The sequence below is a fragment of the Dermacentor albipictus genome, chromosome 7 (assembly GCF_038994185.2).
Source record: "Dermacentor albipictus isolate Rhodes 1998 colony chromosome 7, USDA_Dalb.pri_finalv2, whole genome shotgun sequence".
Lineage (NCBI taxonomy): Eukaryota > Metazoa > Arthropoda > Arachnida > Ixodida > Ixodidae > Dermacentor > Dermacentor albipictus.
The window spans coordinates 35335430-35356684 of record NC_091827.1 but is presented as its reverse complement, the minus strand read 5'-3'; the positions used below and the strand labels follow the sequence as shown (position 1 = coordinate 35356684).

At 53.1% G+C, this 21255-nt stretch overlaps 1 protein-coding gene across 3 annotated transcripts in view; it reads right to left on the bottom strand.

The window, feature by feature from the left end:
* Positions 1-21049, bottom strand: part of LOC139047801 (SERTA domain-containing protein 2-like) — a 31914-nt gene extending 10865 nt beyond the window's left edge. The window contains exons 1-2 of one of the 3 annotated variants that reach the window (XR_011507378.1): positions 20270-21049; positions 18225-18679 (exon numbers count right to left, since the gene is read on the bottom strand). Coding sequence is in view for 1 of the 3 variants with exons in the window: in XM_070521890.1 (XP_070377991.1) it covers positions 20270-20311 (42 nt within the window). In the remaining 2 variants the exon portion in view is untranslated. Of the gene's footprint in view, positions 1-2080; positions 2415-18224; positions 18680-20269 lie in introns of those variants that run through there. The other 2 variants (XM_070521890.1, XM_070521891.1) reach the window with 2 other exon arrangements.
* Between the last annotated feature and the right edge of the window lie 206 nt (positions 21050-21255).

Below are 21255 nucleotides of genomic sequence, written 5' to 3'. Positions count from 1 at the left end.
TTCGTGAATCAGTTGCCGCTGCTGTGTAAAGTACTGAAGAAGCTGCAGTACATGAACTTTGTGAACTTTGTAACGTTACGAAGTTCTCTGTCAGGGTTCACACTGCACTAATTGTGCGTTTATCTTGACACAATACATAATCTCATGCCCCGGATGTGCCTCTCACTCATCTTACTTTTGCCTTTTACACGCTCCAATGTACTCACACGAAGCACGAAGAAGCAGTAACTAAGCAATGGTTCCGACTGTCATAAATAGCCGGATCACACATGGGTTCCTCTGCTATATTGTCATTATACTCAAGTTCTTTTTCTCGCGTATGCACTTCTCCTACAGAAGCAGTTTCTCCAGTTAGTACAGTGTGGCCAGCAATCAAGCACGTGACGCGATCGTGCAACGGAAAACCCGTAAGGGAGTTACGCCTTTGATCGCACATCCAGAAAACACGCCGAAAGAAGACAACATCCATTTATACACATCGAAGGCAAAAGTGGGCACGCATGCGCCAAGCAGGCTGCAAGCAAAGCATCGCCGCTTCGCCGGGCGTGCCAAGCTCGAACGCGTCCTCAGCCCGTTTGAAAACTTGGCGCCCAACGTTGGGGACGTGCCAGGGACAACGCGCGCAGAAAGAAACGGGGAAGGGGGGCGAGGAAAGGAGGAGGGGAGGTCGCGCAACGCGGAGGCGGTAAAACCAGAAACGGCAAAGAAGGCAAGACCCGCGATGGCGGGCGAGGAGACGCAGCGCGATTTCTTTTTTTTTTTCACGACAGGTGCCGCCGCCTGCTCTCTCTCTCTCGGGACGGTTTCTTTGTCTCATTTCTTTCCTCCTTTTTCTTTGCGCTCCGCTGGCTGTGCGCTCTGCGGTTGGTGCACGGGATGTTACAGCTGCGCCGCCCTAGCGGCTGCGCGGAGGATGTGGGCAACCATGCACGCCGACGCCAGTCGTGCTGGAAGCGCTGGCGCTCACAACAATGGGGTACATAGCCTTCGAGACGGGCGAAGTGGAGCCAACAGCGCAGAATTCCGAGTCTCGGAGGCCGCAAACCGGATTGCGAAACTAATGTTGAAAAGGTTTCCAGCCGAAGACACAGACATAGACAGCAGGGAAGAAGGCATACCACATGCTGTTCATGTCAGTTTTCTGCAGGAAACTTTTCGCAACGTGTGTATAAACGAGCTCAGGAAATGACCATTCTCAAACTTTCACCACTTGTCTGACCGCGACAACGCACATTTTGGCGCAATTAGCAACAGTTTGAGCGAGATCATTGGGAAATCGGCAAAGCTGCCAGTAGGCCTCTTTTGATGGCATCAACACGAAGCAGACACATACCTAAAGCACTCTGATGGTCCAAATGCAGAAGAAATTGAGTAGAACTGCCCTTCCATAATTATTTTTCGTAACTTTTCGTATAGCACGATATCATTATCGATAAGTTTGCAAGACCTAGCCAACTATACAAAGGGCATGAGTTGACTTATAAATATTCTTTCATTTCTTTCCTTCAAGATTGTCAACACATAAGTTAGCTACAATCAATATCAAAACATTGCCACAGGTTAATTAGCCGTAGCGCTCACGTAGGGCCTTTGAACTTCATAAACGCCCGCAATTTCCCTCCTGACAAACCCTTCGCGTTCGTAAGCCGCGCTCGTATGACATGGGTCTGTCGGAGTTCGGCTGAAACTATTACAACGGCAGCTGCGGTGACAGCCCGCGCTGACGAGGCACCGGTTGTGCAGAGGGTATGGATAATTAAAGCCGCATACTCGCGAACCGGAGCCGCCGCCGGACGACAGCAGGCCTGGCCCGCAATGGCTTGGCGCCGCCTATCGGCCTGTGCGAACTCACCGACTCATGCTTGGACACGAGAAGACATGACATTCCTGTTCATTATTCCGTTTTTTTCCTTGGAATAAGCTGCAATAATGCATACAAAGGTAACTAAATAAAAGGGTGCAGACCCTCGTCAAAATTGAAAAAAAAAAGAAGAAAGAAGACAGCTCGTTTAGGTACTAGCTTGAAGTACTTTGCCGTGTTCCATAGTGAAGACAGTACAACACACGAACGCCTACTCACTCTTCCGCATCCTTTCGCGATGTTCTGTGATGCACCGTTTCTTTTGCCAGCTGCAACGCAAGCGTCGTAGTTATTTGGCGTTTCTATTGCCACCGTCGGATTCTTACGTCGCTGCCTGCGTTAGATGGGTACTCGTTCGGCTGACATGACACAAAAACCAGATCAAGGCAAGTCTGGAATTGTCAAAACCCTCGGATTCGGCCAACGGGATAAGCCTAGGCCACGGCCTGGTGGGCGCTCTCAGCTCGAGCCGTTGGGCAAGGCGCTCGGCTCTAGGCGGTTAGTTGCACAGAGCTTGAGCGAGCCATGCGAAACGCGCGCGCTCCACCACGCGGACACCGGTTGCGGGAGAGACCCATGTCTATGCGCGCGCGCACTGACGCGCATGCGCGGTGCGGCTGCCGTCTGCAAGAGCTGTACGCGTCAGAGAGAGGGAACTGGAGTCGGCGAGGGGGGCATCTTCTCTCGGACCGCGTGTTCCTGCCGAACACACAATACAGGTTCTGCCGGCAGGGCCGCGCTGGTGTCACTGGTGTTCGCGATCTCAAATAGCCGAGTAGGAGTAGCGGCGGCTACTCCAGCCGTGGCGTCGTTGCGCGGCATGTGCAGGGACGGCTGGCTCGCTGCGCGCGCGGTCCTTGAGAGAGGTTCGGCCGCGCGCTGTGCCTCGGACGGCGCGTTGCCGTGCGTCCGTCGCGGAGACCTCGTTCGCACCGGTCAAACCGGTTCGCAAATAGAAAAACAAAAACCGAATACGGGGCTGGCAGGACGAAGGAAAAAGAAAGACGGGCCTCCTCGTCTCGCCTTTTCCTCCACATCTTTCTCCTTTCCCCTTCAATTTGAGAGCCAAGTCTACGGGTTTCGTACTTTTCTTTTCCGCAAGTTCCTCTTTTTTTTTCTTTTTCGTGAAGTGCAGCGTCTCGGCGTTTATTATGAAGTCCTCGCGTAGGGCTGGCTGCGGGCCTCCCGTGGTGCGTTGCGTGTGCCTTGTTCTCGGGCGATTTCTCCACCTTTCTGGCTGAATTTCTTTTTTTTTTCGTTCAGCACCGTCTGCAACACCGCGAGCCGCCATCTTGATCCACCCCAATCGCCGCGGCGTCATCCCCTCTCCACCACCGCCATTTCATCCAGATTCACGCAGCCTGTTGTTCTGACGCCGCGATGAGGAAGGCGAAAGAACAGAGAAGACAAAAGAGATGAGAAATGAGGAGGTGCTGGCGTAGACTTAGTTAAAGCGACGGCGTCCTTCCTTCATCAACTACGACCTCCGACGCCGTCCTTCGCTCTGTTTTGTTTTCGACTTTCTTTCTGGACTGAGTTCTGAGTTGAGTTCCGAGTTCCTATGTGCATGTTCTCTGAAGGTATTGTTGCGTCGTTCGCCACACAGCCAGCTGTGCCATGAACTCGAGGAAGAAAGCGAGTGTTGCTCTTTCATTCCAAGTTTTTTTTTTTTTCTTTCCTTCGTTTAGCTCGTCATTGCGGCAGAAAAAGAAGCTGAGTAGCAGGAGCAGCCAGAGAGGAAGGAGAGCGCGGCGTATAGAACTCTGCGTCGTCGTCGTCGCTGTCGTCCGAGCATCAGGAAATGCTGTCCGGCCTCGCCGGACGACGACGAATGCGCGCTGGAAGTCAAGCGCCAAGCATCCTATAGTAATCCCCCTCTCGCTCCCTTCCTGGCTCCCTTCTCGTACGGGACTCTTCTGCGGCGGCCCTGTCTCCGGCACGCATGGGTGACGGCGGCGGCCGAAAGAGGTGGCAGGGCGGGGGGGGGGGGGAAGGGAATCGAGAGACTAGCGGTGTACGGACCGCTACGCCAGAACGCTACGCACGTTCTCTCCCTCCAACCGCCACGCCACCCCCAATCTTATTTTCCTCGCGCCCAGAAGAAGGAGGACCCCCCCTTTCCCGAGCGTTCGTTCCTCGGTCGGTTTCGGCGCGTCGACGTGACTGCGCGCGGGCCGAGCGGCGGGAGGTCCTGCGCCTCTCGCCGCGACGACTACGACGAAGCGGGCCGCCGTTTTTGAAGCTCCCGCGATCCTACGCTCCGCGAAGTGCGGCTCCGTTCGACGCCACGCTATTCCACCGCGGAAGTAAACACGGACGTCGGCGGGCCACAAACGGGCGCCGGATAGCGGACGGCGGAGGATGCGGAAGGCCCTCGCCTACCACTACCGCCTCCCCCCCCCCCCCTTTCCTCCAGAAATCCAAGCTCGCATGCAAACGGAGCGCGCGGTCGCGTGGTTATAGACGTCGTCGACACGCCCTTGTTGTGAAGAGCAGACCGGGGAGGGTCGGCGGCAGCAGCTGTTGAGAGACACGGAGGATGCGCTGCTGAATCGGCGTCGGGTCGCAATCATCGGAGAGCTTGAGCTTGTTCGTAAACTTGTTAGCGCTCGTGGGATACCTGGTTTTACCGGACACATGTGCTGTAGCAACAACGCTGGTAGTCGTATCTCGTGACAAGCAAATTCTCGACCAGAGAGGGCTCGAATGCAGAATGGGCAGGGGAGGGGAGAGGGGAGACGGAACGTAAGATCGTTCCCCCTGAATTTAGCGCACTTTAAAGCACCTCAGATGGTCGAAATTCATCCGGAGCCCACATTACGGCGCGTCCTATACTCAGTTCGTGGTTTTGGCACGTAAAACTCCAGAATATAGTTATTCTAGTTAACATTATCTCTATGAATGGCGTTATTAGTAGGGTGCAGTCATTGCGTTTAATATAAAACGACTTAAGCAGTTATTGCATTATATCTGCAGCTGTCTGCTCAGCGGCTGAGTATTAATTAGAGTCAGAGGCTTCTAAACCGACGCACCACATGTTTCAGCAACGGAAACCGCAAGGGGCAAGTATACACACATCCACGTGATTTCAACGAAAAGTACACTTAACAAACGCTATGTGCAAGGACAAATGTACCCGACAACGATACTCTCTCGCACTATAGCAATATAGGACATCACACAACAATGGCTTTTCGAGGCAGAGACATATACTGTAACGGAGTGAAAACTTAGCGCACTAAGAATATGCCTCGGTGTTTCTAAGGAGACAAAACGACGAAGGAACAGCAGAAAATCCAAAGCGAGCCACCGAAAAAGCCGAGCTATATCTGCAGGAGCGCAGTAAGTACGGGGAAATATGATAAGAAATTAGGCGTAATGGCGCAGCAAAAGAAAGGGAACGGTAAGAATGAAAAGAAAGAAACGGAGAGAAAGGAAGGAAGTGACAAAGAAACGTCGACATACCAGGTTTTGTCCCCATGGCCGTAGAAAAAAAAAGGAGAGGCCGATCGAGGTAGTACACACCGAAGCGCTTTGGCAGAGCCTTACAAAGCCAATTGTTTCACCGTGAAGCGCCAACGCGTAGGCGCGATTCCGCCGGCATTCTCGGTCAAACAATTGCCACAAGCTGTTCCTATGGCTCGTGCCGTTGAAGCTGAGCAGCGAAATGCCGGAGAAAGAAGATCGAAGGAGCTCCTTAAGGAGAGTTAAAAAAAAAAAGAAATGGAGGTCGAGGGGTCGTTGAGTACGCGCTAAGGTAGAAGACAGCATATCGCCTCGTTCTTTGATGTAAGGGCGTGGCCTCCGAGATCTTGAGCGAGCGCCTCGCACTGCCCGGTGTGGGCGTCCGTGGAAAGGAAATTTCTTGATCGAGCGACGACTGGCTATGGGATGCTGAATTGGTCATCGCTGTTTGCTTTGTTCTGACAGTGCACGTCATGTCAGTAGATGTGCTAACACAAGGTGATATGTGGATTTATTGTAATCAGAGAGGTAGGCCTACCAGCTCTGGATACCATGAGTCTATTGAAGTCAAGCGATATCATAAGGGACAAACGATATGCTATGTGACTGGTTCCCAAACCGTTGCAAGAAGCGAATATGTAACAGATTTTTACTTAGTGCTATACGATATGTGTGGAGATATCGAACCTCTGACCTTACACTATTTGCTATATGCTGTCTTCAAACAACCCGTTTGGAATTCTTAATAAGCGAAAAATTGACTAAAGGAACTAAACTTCCTCACAACTTTCAGTCGACGGACATTAAAACATATACAGGAAAATGGATTTTGCAGAGACAAATTACTGATGTTCAGGAGCGAAAAGAGTCTTGGAGAAGTCCATGTAAGACTAAATCACAAACTCGGCCCTAGACTCACAGACAGAACATCTAGGCTGACACTGCTATAAGCTCGTTATGTCTGAATACCTACCACCCACAAAAGCCTTTCTGCATCACCTCCGACTTCAATCGGATTTGCTTTGATACCTCTGCAACCGCTTTATTGGTTCCTCCTCATATATGACAGTTTCATTGTTTAGAAAATCACCATGGGCGCCTCTCAATTCGTTACTACAAAAGAATACGGGTGACTGGAAGAGCAGAAGAAAGATTGATGCTTGCGAAAGTAACGGCTGCGCGTACGCTCCAGTTGGACTGCATTGAAGGCAGCCCCTTTGTCTATACGAGACGCATCGTCCTATTCTCCGACAAGAAGCCACTTCTTGTTCTCCGTTGTTCCAAGCGCTCCCGCTCCACTAATATTTCGTACGACCTCTGCATTGTCAAGTGCTGTTCACGATAAGCAGGTAGTGCGAAGAATCCGATAACGGGCAGCGCTTGCGCGAGACCGGAAGCACAGTAGCACTGGCATAGATAGGGAAAAGCCGATCAGAATTGCAAAAACAAGGCAGAAGATGTATAGATATTGAATTCGTTCAATTATATTTGCGCAAGGTTCTGCCTAGGCAAAATTGGCGGCGCAATGTTGCCAGCCTAGATATTCTGCCAATTCGCCAAAATTATCACCATCATCACCGCACTGTGCATGGCGGCGATACCATAGCGGCGACCTTCCTCAAAACATTGCCCAGGGTTAGCAGTACGATTGTAAAGCTCTATCCATGTACCTGTACACTCGCAAATGTGCATATAGCGTTCACTATCGAATATCTAACTCCGCGAACAGAGCTGGCCCCCATGAACCACTTAGTACACCACGCAACGTGCAAGAGGGCACCGAGGCATCTGTACTCAATGGCGACCCAAGTCACCGTTCTTTCCACTAATGGAAATTTTCTTCGGCTTTTCCTGACACAGTGCGTGGGCGGCTGTGTTGACTATCAAACTGGGCCGATTTGGGAGCCCAACGCACCACACCACGTGGGTCCTCGCGAAAGTTTTTACGTTTGTAATGCGGGTCCATCCTGGAGGCAGTGCAATGCCACAGTACGCACATGTATTTTACTACTAACAAATAGACCCAGTATAACAATGTTAACTGCCCCCCCCCCCCCCCCCCGCAGCGTATCTCAGCAGGCGCACCGGGAAGCTAGTCGCTTGGCTTCTGCAAATCACCCTCGCATGATTTTTGTCCAATTCTTAAGTTGTACGGCAGGAAAGAGGTACGTGTCACGCAAATCCGACTCCATGGGACTGCAGGTTCGCTCGCCAACACAACAAAAGCTCGAGGCCGGAAAGAGCGTCCGCCAGAGGGCACTGTCGAACGCCAAGACACAACGGAGGAGGGGTGGGTCAGGAGGGGGTTGGTTTGATAGTAAGCACGCATCAGCAGAACAAACCCGACATGCTTTACGCATAGTGGCGGATCCCCGTGTATAGAAGTTCGGGGGGGGGGGGACAGGAGTCTCGCCCTTCCCCCCTCACAGACCCCATAGATGATGGAGCCGCTCCTTCCTAGCGCGGCCGGGCGGGTACCGGAAACGGAAGTCGGGCATCTTTTTCTTGCTCTCCTCGTTCGCATCTCCCGGCTAGTGAGAGCGGCGGTAGGGGCTGGGGGGGGGGGAATCGAGGGGGTCACACGTGCTTCCGGCGTTGCTCTCCGCGCCGCTGCTTTATCGCCGCCGATGCTAGGCTATACGCACCGCGCGTCAGCGTACTGCATGCGGAGTACGACGTTTTTTTTTCCTTTGAGTACCACGCCGAAGAGGTACGCCAGTAACACCGATTCACCGAGGACTCGCATATATAAATACTGTCACAAGGACTACCTACTCCGCCGAGGCTGGAGTACTTACTGGATTTGAAATAATTCGTGGCAACAAATCTGCAGCCGCCGGCGTGTACTGTGGCCGAAATAAGTGTGGTTGAGCGGTTGACTCCGTGTAGGAAACAGAAGACCTCCGTTTGGTTTATCAAATAAGGTGCTACTTTTTGACTCTTACACGCAGAAACCATATCAGGCAGGCCCATAGTCGCGAGGTTATAGCAGCGCAAGTTAAATACCAATACCTCCCCGATAGTCGCATTACTTGTGATTTCTGTATCGTATTTTTTTTTGCTTGCATATCATTGTGTTGCTTGCATTTTCATCCTACTCAGTCTCTAAGTCACGTCGATCTGGGAATAAAAGGTTGTTGGAAGCTAAGGCTGTTTTCCTTCTTTCTTTCTGCGTCCTCATCTATCCATAATGCTGCCCACTCGTTACCGTGGATTACTAACCAGTTCGAAAGTAAACTTTACAGAGGAGGAGGGGGGGGGGGGACTTCGGTATCCGTGGGGGAGGCATCCGCAATTTCACAAACGTAGACCTTGCGCGACTGTACTCGACGACCTTGCAAAAAAAAATGCACAACGACGCCCGCGTCAGATACAGTGCGCAGGCTCATTCCTTTACATAACTGCACGAGGCTTACGGGGATTCCCCAAAGCAACGACATTCCTCGAACGAACGCCGCACAACGCGTCCTGCCAACCATACGCCCTACCAAGGCTGCAGAAAGCTATCGTGTGGATGCAGCTAGGCTGGCACGCCAGGACTATAGTGAAAACGCAGCGTCATCACGTCGACGCTCATGCGTTTGATGTTTTTAATGGGTTTTGAACTAAACTCTCTTCTGGGACGAAGCCGCAAGCCCTTTCGTTGTCGTTGGATAAGCCGCAGCCCCGGTTTTCGCGTGCTTGCGCACAATTATTTGATCATTTTAAAGATATACATCCACTGCGGTAGGTAATCGCGTCGGACGCATCTCAACATGCTTGTTTGCTGGGCATGTCCGCACGCAGCGACGCAAAATGTGCTGACAGTCACTACGACACAAGAGGAAAGGACGAGCTGCAGCGTATGCGTCGATACTAGCAATGAGACAGCACCAAGGGTGCTATTCTATGAGGGTCGTTGGTGTTCTAGAACAATGTAAGCTTCCACCAGGTTCTTGAATTAGCCATATCGCGTGCTGTAAATTGGCTCGTGAGCAGACATGTAAGTCGAAAATGTCCAGCTGAGCGTTCCAGGTTATTTACTCTCGCTGCCACCCCTTCCAACGGCGTTTGGTCTACCCTCAGATAGGACTACCAACCGACTCCCAGACAATAAAACCTTTACATATCTCCATTGAATTCATAAGAAAGTCATGCGAATAAAGATTTCTCGCTTCTTTCTGACAGGCTCTCGAATTACCTTCGTAACATACGTGCCCAGTAAACATTTCTTAACGATAGAATGTGTGTCGCCTGACGGAGGCGGTCACCGTCCGCACAAAGGTCCGCCCGTCAAAGTTCTCATGCAGAACAACACCGCAAAGGAGAAACTACAGCTTCGATGACGGGGGTACACGAACAGGAGCTTGAGACCCGACTCGAGAATCCGTGCGCCAAGAGAGCACGCCACTCTCCCGAAAAGTCGCTAGCCATGTGATGACGCCGAATTGCGCGGTTATTCCTGCAACAGTTTCGAGCAAAATCCGCTCACGTGCACTGCGAATTTCGCGCAGCGCGCCGCCGATCGGCGCGGACGCCAGCAACACAGCGGAGGGGGTAGCGCCCCCGCGGGCGTCTTGCGGCACGGCCGCGAAGAAACGGGGGCAAGCCAAGCCAGCCGGGGCTCGAGGAAGCGACCGGCGGAGAGAGACGGGAGGGAGGGGGGAGACCTGCCCCAGGAGGAAACGGCGCACGGCTGCGACGTGCGACGCGGCCGGGCGCCCCGCGAGCGCACCAACGGGCGAGCGAGCGAGCGAACCCCGACGCGCGGTGAACAGCGCAAGAGGCCGCTTTCCAGGCCAGCGCAGCCGGCGACCAACCGACTCCACAAGACTCTTGCGTAGGCCCCCGCAGCAAGCCGCTCGATCGCGCCACACGGCCGCCGCACGTTAAAGCGGCGCTGCAAGCCTTGCCTGCCTGCGGTCTGTGGTCAGGGGCGTAGAGAACGTTTACCTCCCAGAAGCGCTGGCGTTCGAAGCTGATGGTAACGTAAAACATACTCGACGCTCGAGATACGCAAGGCACGCTTAAAACATTGGTAAAATAAGCTTAAATAATGTAGAGATAAGCAAAATGCTAGACAGGGCTAGAAGGGTAGCGAAACGTGATTAGCTCGAGTAGGCTGTATGCAATTGTTTCATGCCGCCCCGTTTCAAAGCGGATGCCGTTTGAGATCATCGTTATGCAGTCTAACACGGCTCTGAAGAGGCCGCTGGCCTCGCCGAATACGTCCTCCGTGACGACCGCTGCCGCAGGAGGCCAGAGGAAAACCGCCACCGTGCCTGGCCCGCTTCGCGTGCCAAATGCAGCTGGCGAGCGACCGCTGCGCAAGAAAGTGGCGCTGCCTGCCTGCATCTGCCCAACTGCTCAACATTGCGGCGGCATGCGTAGAGTTGCTGCCAGTGCCATTTAAAAATGCATATACTTAGTGTAGGGAGTTTATTACTTTGGTACACCATGTTTCGTCACATGCTTCACTAACAAATGTTGCAACGTCGACTGCTTAGGTATAAGCTCGCGTGTATTGCTTCTCTGCTGCGGCGAGCGAGCGCCAGGCGCCGAATATCGGGTACGCCGGAGACGAAAAATTCATATCCTAACGAGCAAAGGCCGCATAAATCTGCCGAGGTGTACACGGTGACTGCGTTCCCAACCCAGCCCTACTTTTTATTAAGCCTAAACCGACTAGACAAAGCCACAGACAACGCAGCGACGGCACCGATGATGATGACGGCATAGAGTTTCTCACTACATTACCTAGAGGGAAATCTGGCGCTGCTGCGCTGTGGTATGCATGGGAGTGCCGGTATATTGTGACTTCGGATTGGCATCGTTCACGGAGAGACAGGACACCTTGAAGACGCCCTTGGCAAGTACCGTTCCGTCCGTCACAATGATTCATTTTCTACTAAAACAGCACGTGAAAAGCTGTTTCGCTTGGTCATGCATTGTAGGTGAGTAAAGATGTAATATGCATGAATGGAAACATTTTATGAAGAGTTTACTTTGAGAACGCGTCATTTGTGTAGCCATATCCACGTTTTAGACGAAGCCTCTTACAACACCAGCCAACACGAGCCTCGCAGACACATCAACCGTCATTCCCATGACGGCACGGTGCCCCCTTAAGAAACTCCCGTAGACGGTGGCGCCAGATTTCCCTCTAGGTATTGTAGTGAGAAACTCTACGGATGACAGCATCCCCGAGGACCAGACTAGACGCGCGGCGCTTCCCTCCTCCTTCGAAGCGGGTAGCGAGGTCCCGCCACCTAGCGGCCGCCCCCGTTGACGGAGCGACGGCCTGCTCGCGCCGCGAACGGGCCACCCGCCGACGCCGCAGGTTCAAAGTCCTGCTGCTGCTGCCTGCGCGGTGCAGCTGACTGCGTTTCGCTCGCTCGCTCGCGCGTGCGGGGGCGCAGCGTGTGCAGCCGGTGTTCTCTCGCTCGCTCTTTTCCGTGCCTTTCTCCAGCGCGAAGAACAGCAGACGCCAGAGGCGTTTCGCGTGGCCTTCGCGTGCCTCCCGCCGCAGGAATCCCCGACGGCGGCGGCAAGCTTGCCCCACACGCTCGCTGCCAGCTGATCTGACCGCTACGACGCGCTCGTCTCTCTATCTCTGCCTTCGCGCGCTCTTGTGTGCAGCATTAGTTTCCTGCAAAAATGCTGGAGAAACTATGGCGCTAGAGTCTACGGGGGTGGCAGTGATGGCGGTTCAGCTACCAAGGGAATGATAAACTGTAGATGCATTCGTCCCAAGCTTCGTCCTTCTGGCTTCATAGGGCTTTGCGAGTTGGCAACTTGAGTACACGTAATAATATAAGCGCTACTACGCGCAATTAATACGCATTTAAGCGTAGAATAATTGACTATCTTACTGTGTTTAGAGAACTGTTTAGAAAGATAGAGTGCTAGAAATTACGTCAGAAGAACGTTAGAAGCCGCGAAAAGACGAAAGATTATACAAATTCATTTGTTAGCCACGATTCCCATGGCAGTCGAGTGATCGCAGCGGCTGCGAGTTCTCTCTAGTATTTTTGCTGCAAATTCTGCGGCTTGCAGTCTGAGCGCAGCATGATAGCAGCGCCCTCACCCGATTCGAGTTCGCGCTTGGGTACTGTTCCCAATGTTGAGAGATCCTTCTTCGAATGAATGACTGTTGCTTACTGACCATCACTACACCGCTATTAATGATAAGGTACTAGCGGCTCGGTAAAAGAGAGAGAGAGCGCGCTTCGAGTGCTGGTGCTACAGTACCAATGAAGCTGTTATTCCGTCAAATAGGCATACACTTACGGTCATTCACTGCCTCTCCGATATCAATTTCTGGAAAGATGAAATCAAAGAAAGGTAACATGTAAAGCGAAACACATAAACGGAAAGCCGAACAGGAATAACGACCGCACTTCTGGCGCTATAGACTGATGCGCAAGCAGTACTTTGCGACTAGTGCGGCCCTTGACACTTGTCGTAGCTAACAGCTAAGTATTTAAATGGCACTTACCTGGCCTACAGAATTTATTGCCCGAGTGGACAGATAACGGGCCTTCTAGGATGTAAAAGGCGCGAAAATCGCGCTCAATGCCGCTAGTTATTGACGCGACTCCCTTCGTCCGCCCCTCAAAACCTACACGCTGGCATACACGTTGCTATGGGCCGAAGAAGGCGTTGCAACTAGGCACGGGCGAAATTTCGAAATACTGTTGCACGCGTTTACGCCCTCCACTATCGATCTCATGGTTGCCGGTTCGAACTGGCCCGTATTTCGATCTGTACGGCACGGCCTGCGTACCCGCGACACGTAAGAGAGAGTGGTGTAAGTAACCATGCGTTTGAAAAAAAAAAAACGCTCATCAGTCGGTTCTGACGACAGATTTAGCTATGTCAACTGCTTTTACTGCCAAATTGAGAAATATTGAGGGTTGACTTTGATGGACATAAAATCCTTTCCCTTCCACCTGCCCTAGCAAGGTCCGTCAGCCCCGTTGGCTTGCGTACCACGACAAAAGCTAATAAGTAGCGCTGGGCTGGAGCAGTTGTCCTGCAGACATGTTTCGCTTTCTAGATGTTTGAACAACACAGATTCATGGAGTCATGACATTCACGACTCGCCCTTCCTTTTAATTAAGGTCAGAATCCTAAAAAAAAGACGTTAGATAAAACAACAGTAAGCGTCAGAGCGTCTTAAATAATTTACTGCAACACCGGTTTCTGCGAGCCACTTTGGGTTTCGGCACCCGCTAAGTGGACGCGTCATGACGTCACGACACATTCATTCCCTCCGTTCGGGTGATCGCTGTGACTGCCACACGTGAGCGCAGTATCGAAAACGTGCGCAGCACTGTCGTACACTACTACACAGCACAGTGTAGTAGTGTAACGTGCGCAGTGCAACGTGCGCAGTGTAGTATAACGTGCGCAGCACGCTATACTACGTCAGAAAATCTCGATGTCTCAAGACGTCAGTGTTTCTGGAATCATTTGTCACTATGTCTAAGTCTAATAACGCTACTAAGTGAGTGTTTACAACCTTCAGGCAGCGATCTACCTCGCGAATACTCGAGCGCGCGGCCAGAAACATACCGTAACGCCCGCGTCGCAAGTTGTGCGGGCGCCCCAGACGATGGGGCCCCTTGCGCTCGCCAAAAGCAAGCAACCCGCGGGCCAGAGCCATCGGCCCCCGCACATCGATAGCGCAAGCTCGCAAAGCGTCGTCGGCTCCCCGCCGCTACCACGCCGGCGCAGTTTTTCCCGACCAGGCAGCCGACGCAATACCCTCGTTCGAAAAAAGCGCCGGCGCCGGGCCAAGGCGCATGCGCTTTGAGGGCCTACCGCCGCCCCCCCCCCCCCCCCCCCCTTCGCTTTGCCCCTCTTCCAGTATGTGCGCTCGCGTGTTTTTGCTTGGCTCTCCTCCCCGTTCGGCAAAAAAACTTCTGAAAAGCCGACGACGGCGAGCTTCACTCGCTTCGCTCCGCGCTACTACTACGCCTCTTCCATATCGGTCCTCCTCCCCCGATTCCCTCAGTACTCGTCGCGAAGAACCACGCAGAGAGAGGGAGAGAGAGTATGGTGAAAACAAAAGGAAAACAATCAAAACCGAAGCCCTTCCCGGCGCTCTTGCCGTTTCCCAACCTCCGAACTAGGCAAAAACACCAAGGTATAAAAACCAATCGAGGAAGGAGGTCGCGCAAAGAGGGGGCGAGCGAGTGAGAGACGCGGAGCGAACAGCAATCCGAGTAACGAAAAAAAGTTTCAGCGCAAGAACTTACCGTCACAAGAGCAAATTTAGTATAAAAAAGGAAATTGAAAGAAGACGAACAGAAAAGACAAAAGCAGGCATCGTCCTCTTCTTCCCTTCCTTACCGTAACGCTCTCTCTCTCTCCACTAAACTCCTCTCCATTTCGCAGAATTCAGCCGCTACCTCTTCCTCGCCTCCTCACAATGGCCGGCTCGGCGGCTCAGCTGGTTTGCTCGACGTCCCCCATTTTTCACAATACCCTCTCTCCTTCTCCAAGGCAAGGAGCTCTCTATGTGTCTGCGTGCTTCGCTACCCCATCACCCGTCGTCCTTCCTTCTCCCCGCAATATTCCGGCGAGCGACTCACAGCGCATGCGCACAAGCGCGCGTCGCGCGATGGCGCCACCCAACTCCCTCCTCGGCGGCGGTTCGGCAGCGCTCCCTACGCCGTTTCCTTCGCCAGTTGTTTGCGTTTGATTTTCTTTCTCGCCGCTCCTTTCCTTGCTTCAGACTCGGTGCTGTTTCTCTCGCTCCATGCACTTTTCCCTCTCGCTCGCTCAGATCCCCCTCGCCACCATCGCCGAGGCCCCTCGTTTCTCCCCAGCTCGGTTCTCTCTTGGCCGCTTTATTTATTACAGCTGCCGCCGCCGCCGCGCCGGCCCGACCAGCCAATGCCGTTGCTCGGCGGGGCTCCCGACTGCTAGCTGCGCGAAGCAAGCCTTCATACCCCCACCCTTCTCCAACCTCCTCACCCCCACGTGGCGTGTTACTACATTGGCTATCTCAACTTCGAGTATATTTGAAGTAGAAATACTTTCATGCCAGTGAAATAGCTAGCTGCTTTAACGACATGGTGCTTCATTAACCGGGCTACAAGACCTTACAGAACTAAGTGAACTACAGTAACAAAGACTAGAGAAGTCTGAGCGGCTTGTTTTAGTTTCCGAGCCTGGCCACTGGAAATCTAGGCACAGGATTCTCGATACGGGGCGCTGAATCTACTACAATTACTACAGATGCGCATCAGGTGTTTCCCTTCAAAACGCACGCGGCGCCAGAGGGCGTACTGTGGCTGACTCGCCGATTCATCTAAGCTTAATTTTGTTTCGTGGAGATCATGTCCCTTACTATTACGACTTATGCTAATAGAAGCAACGTCTTTCTTTTCATTTTTTTATGTTATAAAATCCAAATCAGAGACAACGCATTGCAGTCGCACTCAAGTTTAAATGCAGAAGGCATTCGCAATACAGAATTCCCTATTTCTCCACTGCTCTAAAGTGGAGAAAAATATTAATCTAAGCTGAGCCGCAATCAACACACTTATACCTTCTTTCGTCATTGTGAGGAGTAAAGGTGCAAGCGATCGTCTGCGGGCAGCAGCAGGTGGCGGCACGGGGGCACTTGTGCGGACTAAACATTATAATGCGGTTGATAGATGTCCGCACCAAACCGAATACCGTTTTCTTCTTTTGTTCGGACTATCTGAGTTACCTCCATAAATAGCTTAAATTACTGCACTGCCAGCTCGGTTACTTTCTACGCGGGCCGCGCACGCTGCAGAGAGTTAAATACTAGGACAACGCTTTCCTGATTACTACGGCAGTGGTAGTTCGTTTCAGCCTGTAAATCTGGATCAGGAGGAATATAATGAGCGAAAAAAGGGCGCGGAGCGGAGCGAATACTTCCAGAGACCAGCAAGACACGGCCTGGCCACCTCCGTCGGCTACTAAAGTTGCCCGAAGGCACGGATATGCTGCCCAGGCAGAGGCAGAATTCAAAGATAGTTCTCTTTTCCACTGCAGCGCCATCTATCGGCCCAGGGCAGAGCGAACCTGGGCAGGCCTGAAACGCCCGCAAAATTTGACCTGAGCAGCGCCAGACGGGAGCCGAAGGCGCCGGGGATTGCTGGAGCGAACCCACAGTAAGCAAGAAATGAAACGGAGAAGAACGATGAGATCCGACAAACAAAATATGGCGGCAGCGCAGACGGAGAGAGAAAAACAGCAACGGCGTTCCGTCTGACCAAAACCAGGCAGCGCACTGGATGCTAGTGCTGACGTCAGCCAAAGAAGGGAAGAGAGTGGGTGTACCGCTTCGCAATATGCATCCGCGCCCGTGTCGTCTGCTACAGAGAAATAGGCGCAAGCAGACGACACTGCAAAACAGCGCGGTACCAACGGCACTGACTCGCCGAGGTTTTGAAACACAAATGCCGTTTGTGATCACAAGAGATGAACATTTTTCGCTGTAGTGTATGCTAAATAATAAGCGTCGACGAAACACGGCATCGTATTTTGACTGCGCCCTCATCCAACCGTACATGGCGAGTGCCTCAGCATGGTTCTAGATCACATCGAACTGCTTTGTTGAGTCTGCGAAAAACAAATGTTCATCTGCAAACTGCTCAACAAAAACTAGAATTTAACTGGCTAGCAGGATCACTGTCTACTCGGAAATAGACGAAGTATGGCACTGCTTTCTGTCGCGCATTAAAAGACTCTTCGCAAGTGCTCCTCATAGCTTCTACGAGGCTGCACAGTTTTAAAGCGGCAGTGCAAGCAGAGAGGGGAGCAGGGGGCCCCACCGACTGGATAGGGAGGTGAAAGAAGGTACTGCGGCGCATGCGCCGCTCTCGCAAGGCGGCGGCCCATCTGCCAAGCGATGGAAAGAGCGCGCACGTGACTCACCTCCGGTTGGCGCCGGTAGCGCCCCCTCAGCGAGATGCGGACGCCTTCGGACTGAACGCGCTGGGTGGCGGGATATCGACAGAACGCCGTTCGTCGCTGTCAAGAGCAACGACAGACGAGCGGCGCGTGAACTTTGCCGCCGGCGACGCAGGAGCGTCGCATCTATCTTTCTGCTTTTTCCGGCGCGGGCGCTACGCGACAAGATATCGGTGGCCGCGACGCGATAACGACAGCCAACTTGCTCGCTCCACTCTTTCCAACAGTACAATCTCGTACTTCGCGTCAATTTAAGAGTTCAACAGAAAGTCAGGAGGCCGTAAAATTCACAGAAAATCACAGAAACCAACGCGAAACAGAGTATGTTCAAGAAACTAGCTTTTAGCGTAGACGATAGTCACTGACGCTTCTAGAATGGTAACGTTCAAAGGCTTTTCACTAGGTTGCTTACACACCACTAGTTAAATATTATGTACAGACTTAAAAAGCATACTCGGAACATACATTTTCCACAATCCTCACGACCGCTACCGTAAAGGTTATGTACAAATACAAGAGACAGTAAAAAGAAAAGAGAATGGCGGTAGTTGAAATTTACTACTGGGAGCATCTGTTGCAAATTCGCATCTCTCATACGTGGTAACATCAACGTATCATTACTTCGGAAAATACAATGGTGTTCTTATGCAACAGGGTTTTCCAGGTGGAGCCACTGTACCGTGAATACAGACAAATAGACAGCAAGTGAAAGCAAACAGAATAAACAGCAACAAAAACGAAGACAGCCTATATTTCGGCAGCGTTAGTTGGCGAAACTCGCATGGTAAAAAGTTCATTCGCGGCAAGCATAGTTTTGAAAGAAAAGAGCAAGCCTGTGAAGTTTTTGAAGTCATCGGCAAACGGGGAGGCTGTACTGCATCGGACGGCTGGTAATCTGCGAGGCCACGTACATACATTTACTTACGAAATGCATGTATTTATTTACGAATGTCGAATCGGAGACAAATGCGTAGGTGATGGACAATCTAGTCTTTATTACCGAACAGAACCAGTTTGAAAAGTTAAGCAAGCGGTTAACAGAAGGACACCTGAAAGCTGCAAGGACTTTTCGGCACAATGGGTTGGCCAATACCAAGCGGCCTCCCTCAGCAAATGATCTCCTGCACAGCAGTAAAGACAAAAGTCACAAGTACCTTAGGCGTGCCTTTATTTTGCGGGAAACAAGTTTTCAGCACTCCTGACGGGGGACACGAGAACGCCACAATAGAACGCGTCCGAGAAACGCAAGCGGTCGAGAACCACACACCCTCGAAGCACGACAGCAGGACACAGTCAGGGTAACGGTTCACGGGCTCCCGACGGCTACTGTCGTAAAGCGATTCTGCGCCAACGGCACACATCCCGGGGTAGGCAAGAGCCCGCGGCGGATCTTGGCGGTTTTCAACGAGGACCGTGCTAAAAACGAATGGCAAACGACACGAACGTCAGCAAGCACAGAAGCAACAGCAAGCTCGGACAGATGATGCGCACTAAGTAGCATTAGGCCTAAGCAGGACACAGAGCAAGATTTTTAAAAGACCACTTCATATATTAGGTCCTCAAATGTGCGTCCCGACGGTTCACAAAATCCGCACTAACAGTATAGCAAAAGTGGTTTTAACAACGATAGGTAAATAAACTGTTGTCACAATAACGACACAGGAGACCTATAATTGTGTTTACGAGCAGGTACACATTCAAGTGTAACGTACTTGTATCGTTACATTTAACGATATGCCGGAAAGCATGCTGCATGAAGGCTGGTATTTAGACTAAAGGCACAGAAATGATCTTACTAAGTTCAAACCGCACCTGACAACGTTCTAGAAGTTACGATCCTCGCGAGCGACGAGTACAACTAAAGCGAAGCGCTCGTTCAGAAAAGCGGCGCCCGCATCAATCACAGACGCCACGCGGACAACTCGAGGAAAGAAATGCGCGCCACCGAGTTGAGTTGGTCGGTGCGCCTCGGCGGCGACTAGAAGCAACCAGCGAAACCGGAACCAAAACCGGAGACGCTGACTAAAACGCAGCTCGACAGACGCCGGAGCGAAGAAACGAAACCACAGACACGAGCGGCGACCGAGCAGCAAGCGCCCTGTGTGGTGGCGCCATCTGGCGGCCGGACGCCGAGCGACGCCGCAGCACGCGTCGCCGAGCTCGCGCTGGAACCGAAAGCTCATCGCAGAGGCGAAGAATTCGTTTCCCGCTCGGCGCAAGCGTTCTTCGAGTGAATCGGAGGAGCGCGTTGCCGGCAGCGCGCGGGATAGCTGCGCGAATCTCACGCGTGCCGAAGGAAAGGTGATGCATCGCTCCGGTGTCGCGGTGCCGACTCCGGTGAGTGTTAGGGCAAACAGGCATTCTCTGCCCTTCGCGTGGGATGTCTCGCTAAGACAACGCCGATTAGCTCTGAAATTCTATTCTCAAATATTTTTTCTTAAAGTAAAGGGTAATAATTACGGATTGCACAGACGTCGAAATTTCCAACACTTTGGTGAAATTTCCACCAGAAAGGGGCAGGGGCTCAGTATTTCTCGCTGGCTGCCGCTGGAGCGCGACACATCGCAGCCTCTTGGTGTTCGTCTTGGCTAGGCCGGCGATTGCAGCGCGCTTTCCTCACCGAGACGGACGCGCGCACGTCAGCGCGAGGCTGTTGACAGCAAAGGCGTCGTCGTCCGGTGGTGTGCCGGTCGCGACGATTGCCCTGGTGAACGACACGGCTCCGAGCGAGAGCTGCCTCTCTTATCGCACAGATGCTCACACGGAACAATGCCACCGCGCAGCAGCTTCTTAATCGGGACTCGCGCTGCAGTCCGGACGATAAAAAGAATGCCCGGGGTGCTCGCTCCTCCCCGAACTCATCTGCGCGATCCGGAGTCGGTAGGTGACGGTCGCGGGGACGCGCGCGAGAGCATCGCAAAGACGCTTGCCAGGACTTGCACACATCCACAAGCGCATGACAGGAGACACACACAAAAAGCGGTGATAGCAGCGGGGAACACTCACCTTAAATCTGAGGGCATGCAGTGGGCTGACCTCTACCCCCATGCCATAGGCGTCTGGCGTCGAACACGGAATGACGGCCTCACGGTTCGAACCGTGCTGGTCGTCCGCTTCGTCGTCGCGTCGACACGTCGTGGCACAGTCCCTCGCGGGCGCCGAAACACACGAGGATGTCAGTCACAACAGTCGAGGCCGGGATCGGCTGCGACGAACGACGCTGGCAGCAGCAGCAGCAGACGACACGCTGAGAGGAGCACGCACGGCGGCGCTGAGGAGACACGCAGTCCCAGTTGCACACACCGGCACCAACAGCGGCTGATCGCCCACTGAAGCGGCGCCCGACGTGAGCGTTGCAGACGACGGGGCGCGCGACGATCCCATCGTGCTTCGCGCGCTATGGTCACGTGGGGTTATCGCGGCCAACCCGCGCACCGCGTGCGTGGGACGCGCGCGGCGGCCCCTGGCGGCGGCGAGGAGAGGGAGATATTCAGCTGAGGACGCGTGCGAGGCAGCGGGCTTTTTTACGCGGCCATGTCGTTGTTCTGCTGCCGCCGGTGGTGTGGGCGAGGGATGAGGCGCCGAGGGCTGAAGGCTGGCTGGCCTGCTGCTGCCGCTCGCTGCGAAGGTTGGCGGCGGCGTCGCCGTGCGCAGGGGCCGGCGAGCCTCCTCTGCTGCTTGCTTGCCTGCCTTGCTTGCCGCTGTGCTGGGACGGGCTCCCTGGGCCTCTCCCTCCGCCCGAACAACCTCCCGCGGCCGACTCACTCAGCTGGCTGCCTGGCCAGCTTTCCCGCCGCCGGCGCTTTTCTTTTTCTTTCTCTGCCGGGCGTCGTTCTTTCCTGCGTTGCCACTAGCGGCCGGCGGGCTGGAAACTTCATTCGCGAAGCGTTCTGAAACAGCTTGTTCTCTCTTCGTTCGGCTGGCGCTTCGCGTTGCGTGTTGAAAGTTGCACACTGTGTACAACTTTGTTCGTTTGGTGAGATCTGTGTCAT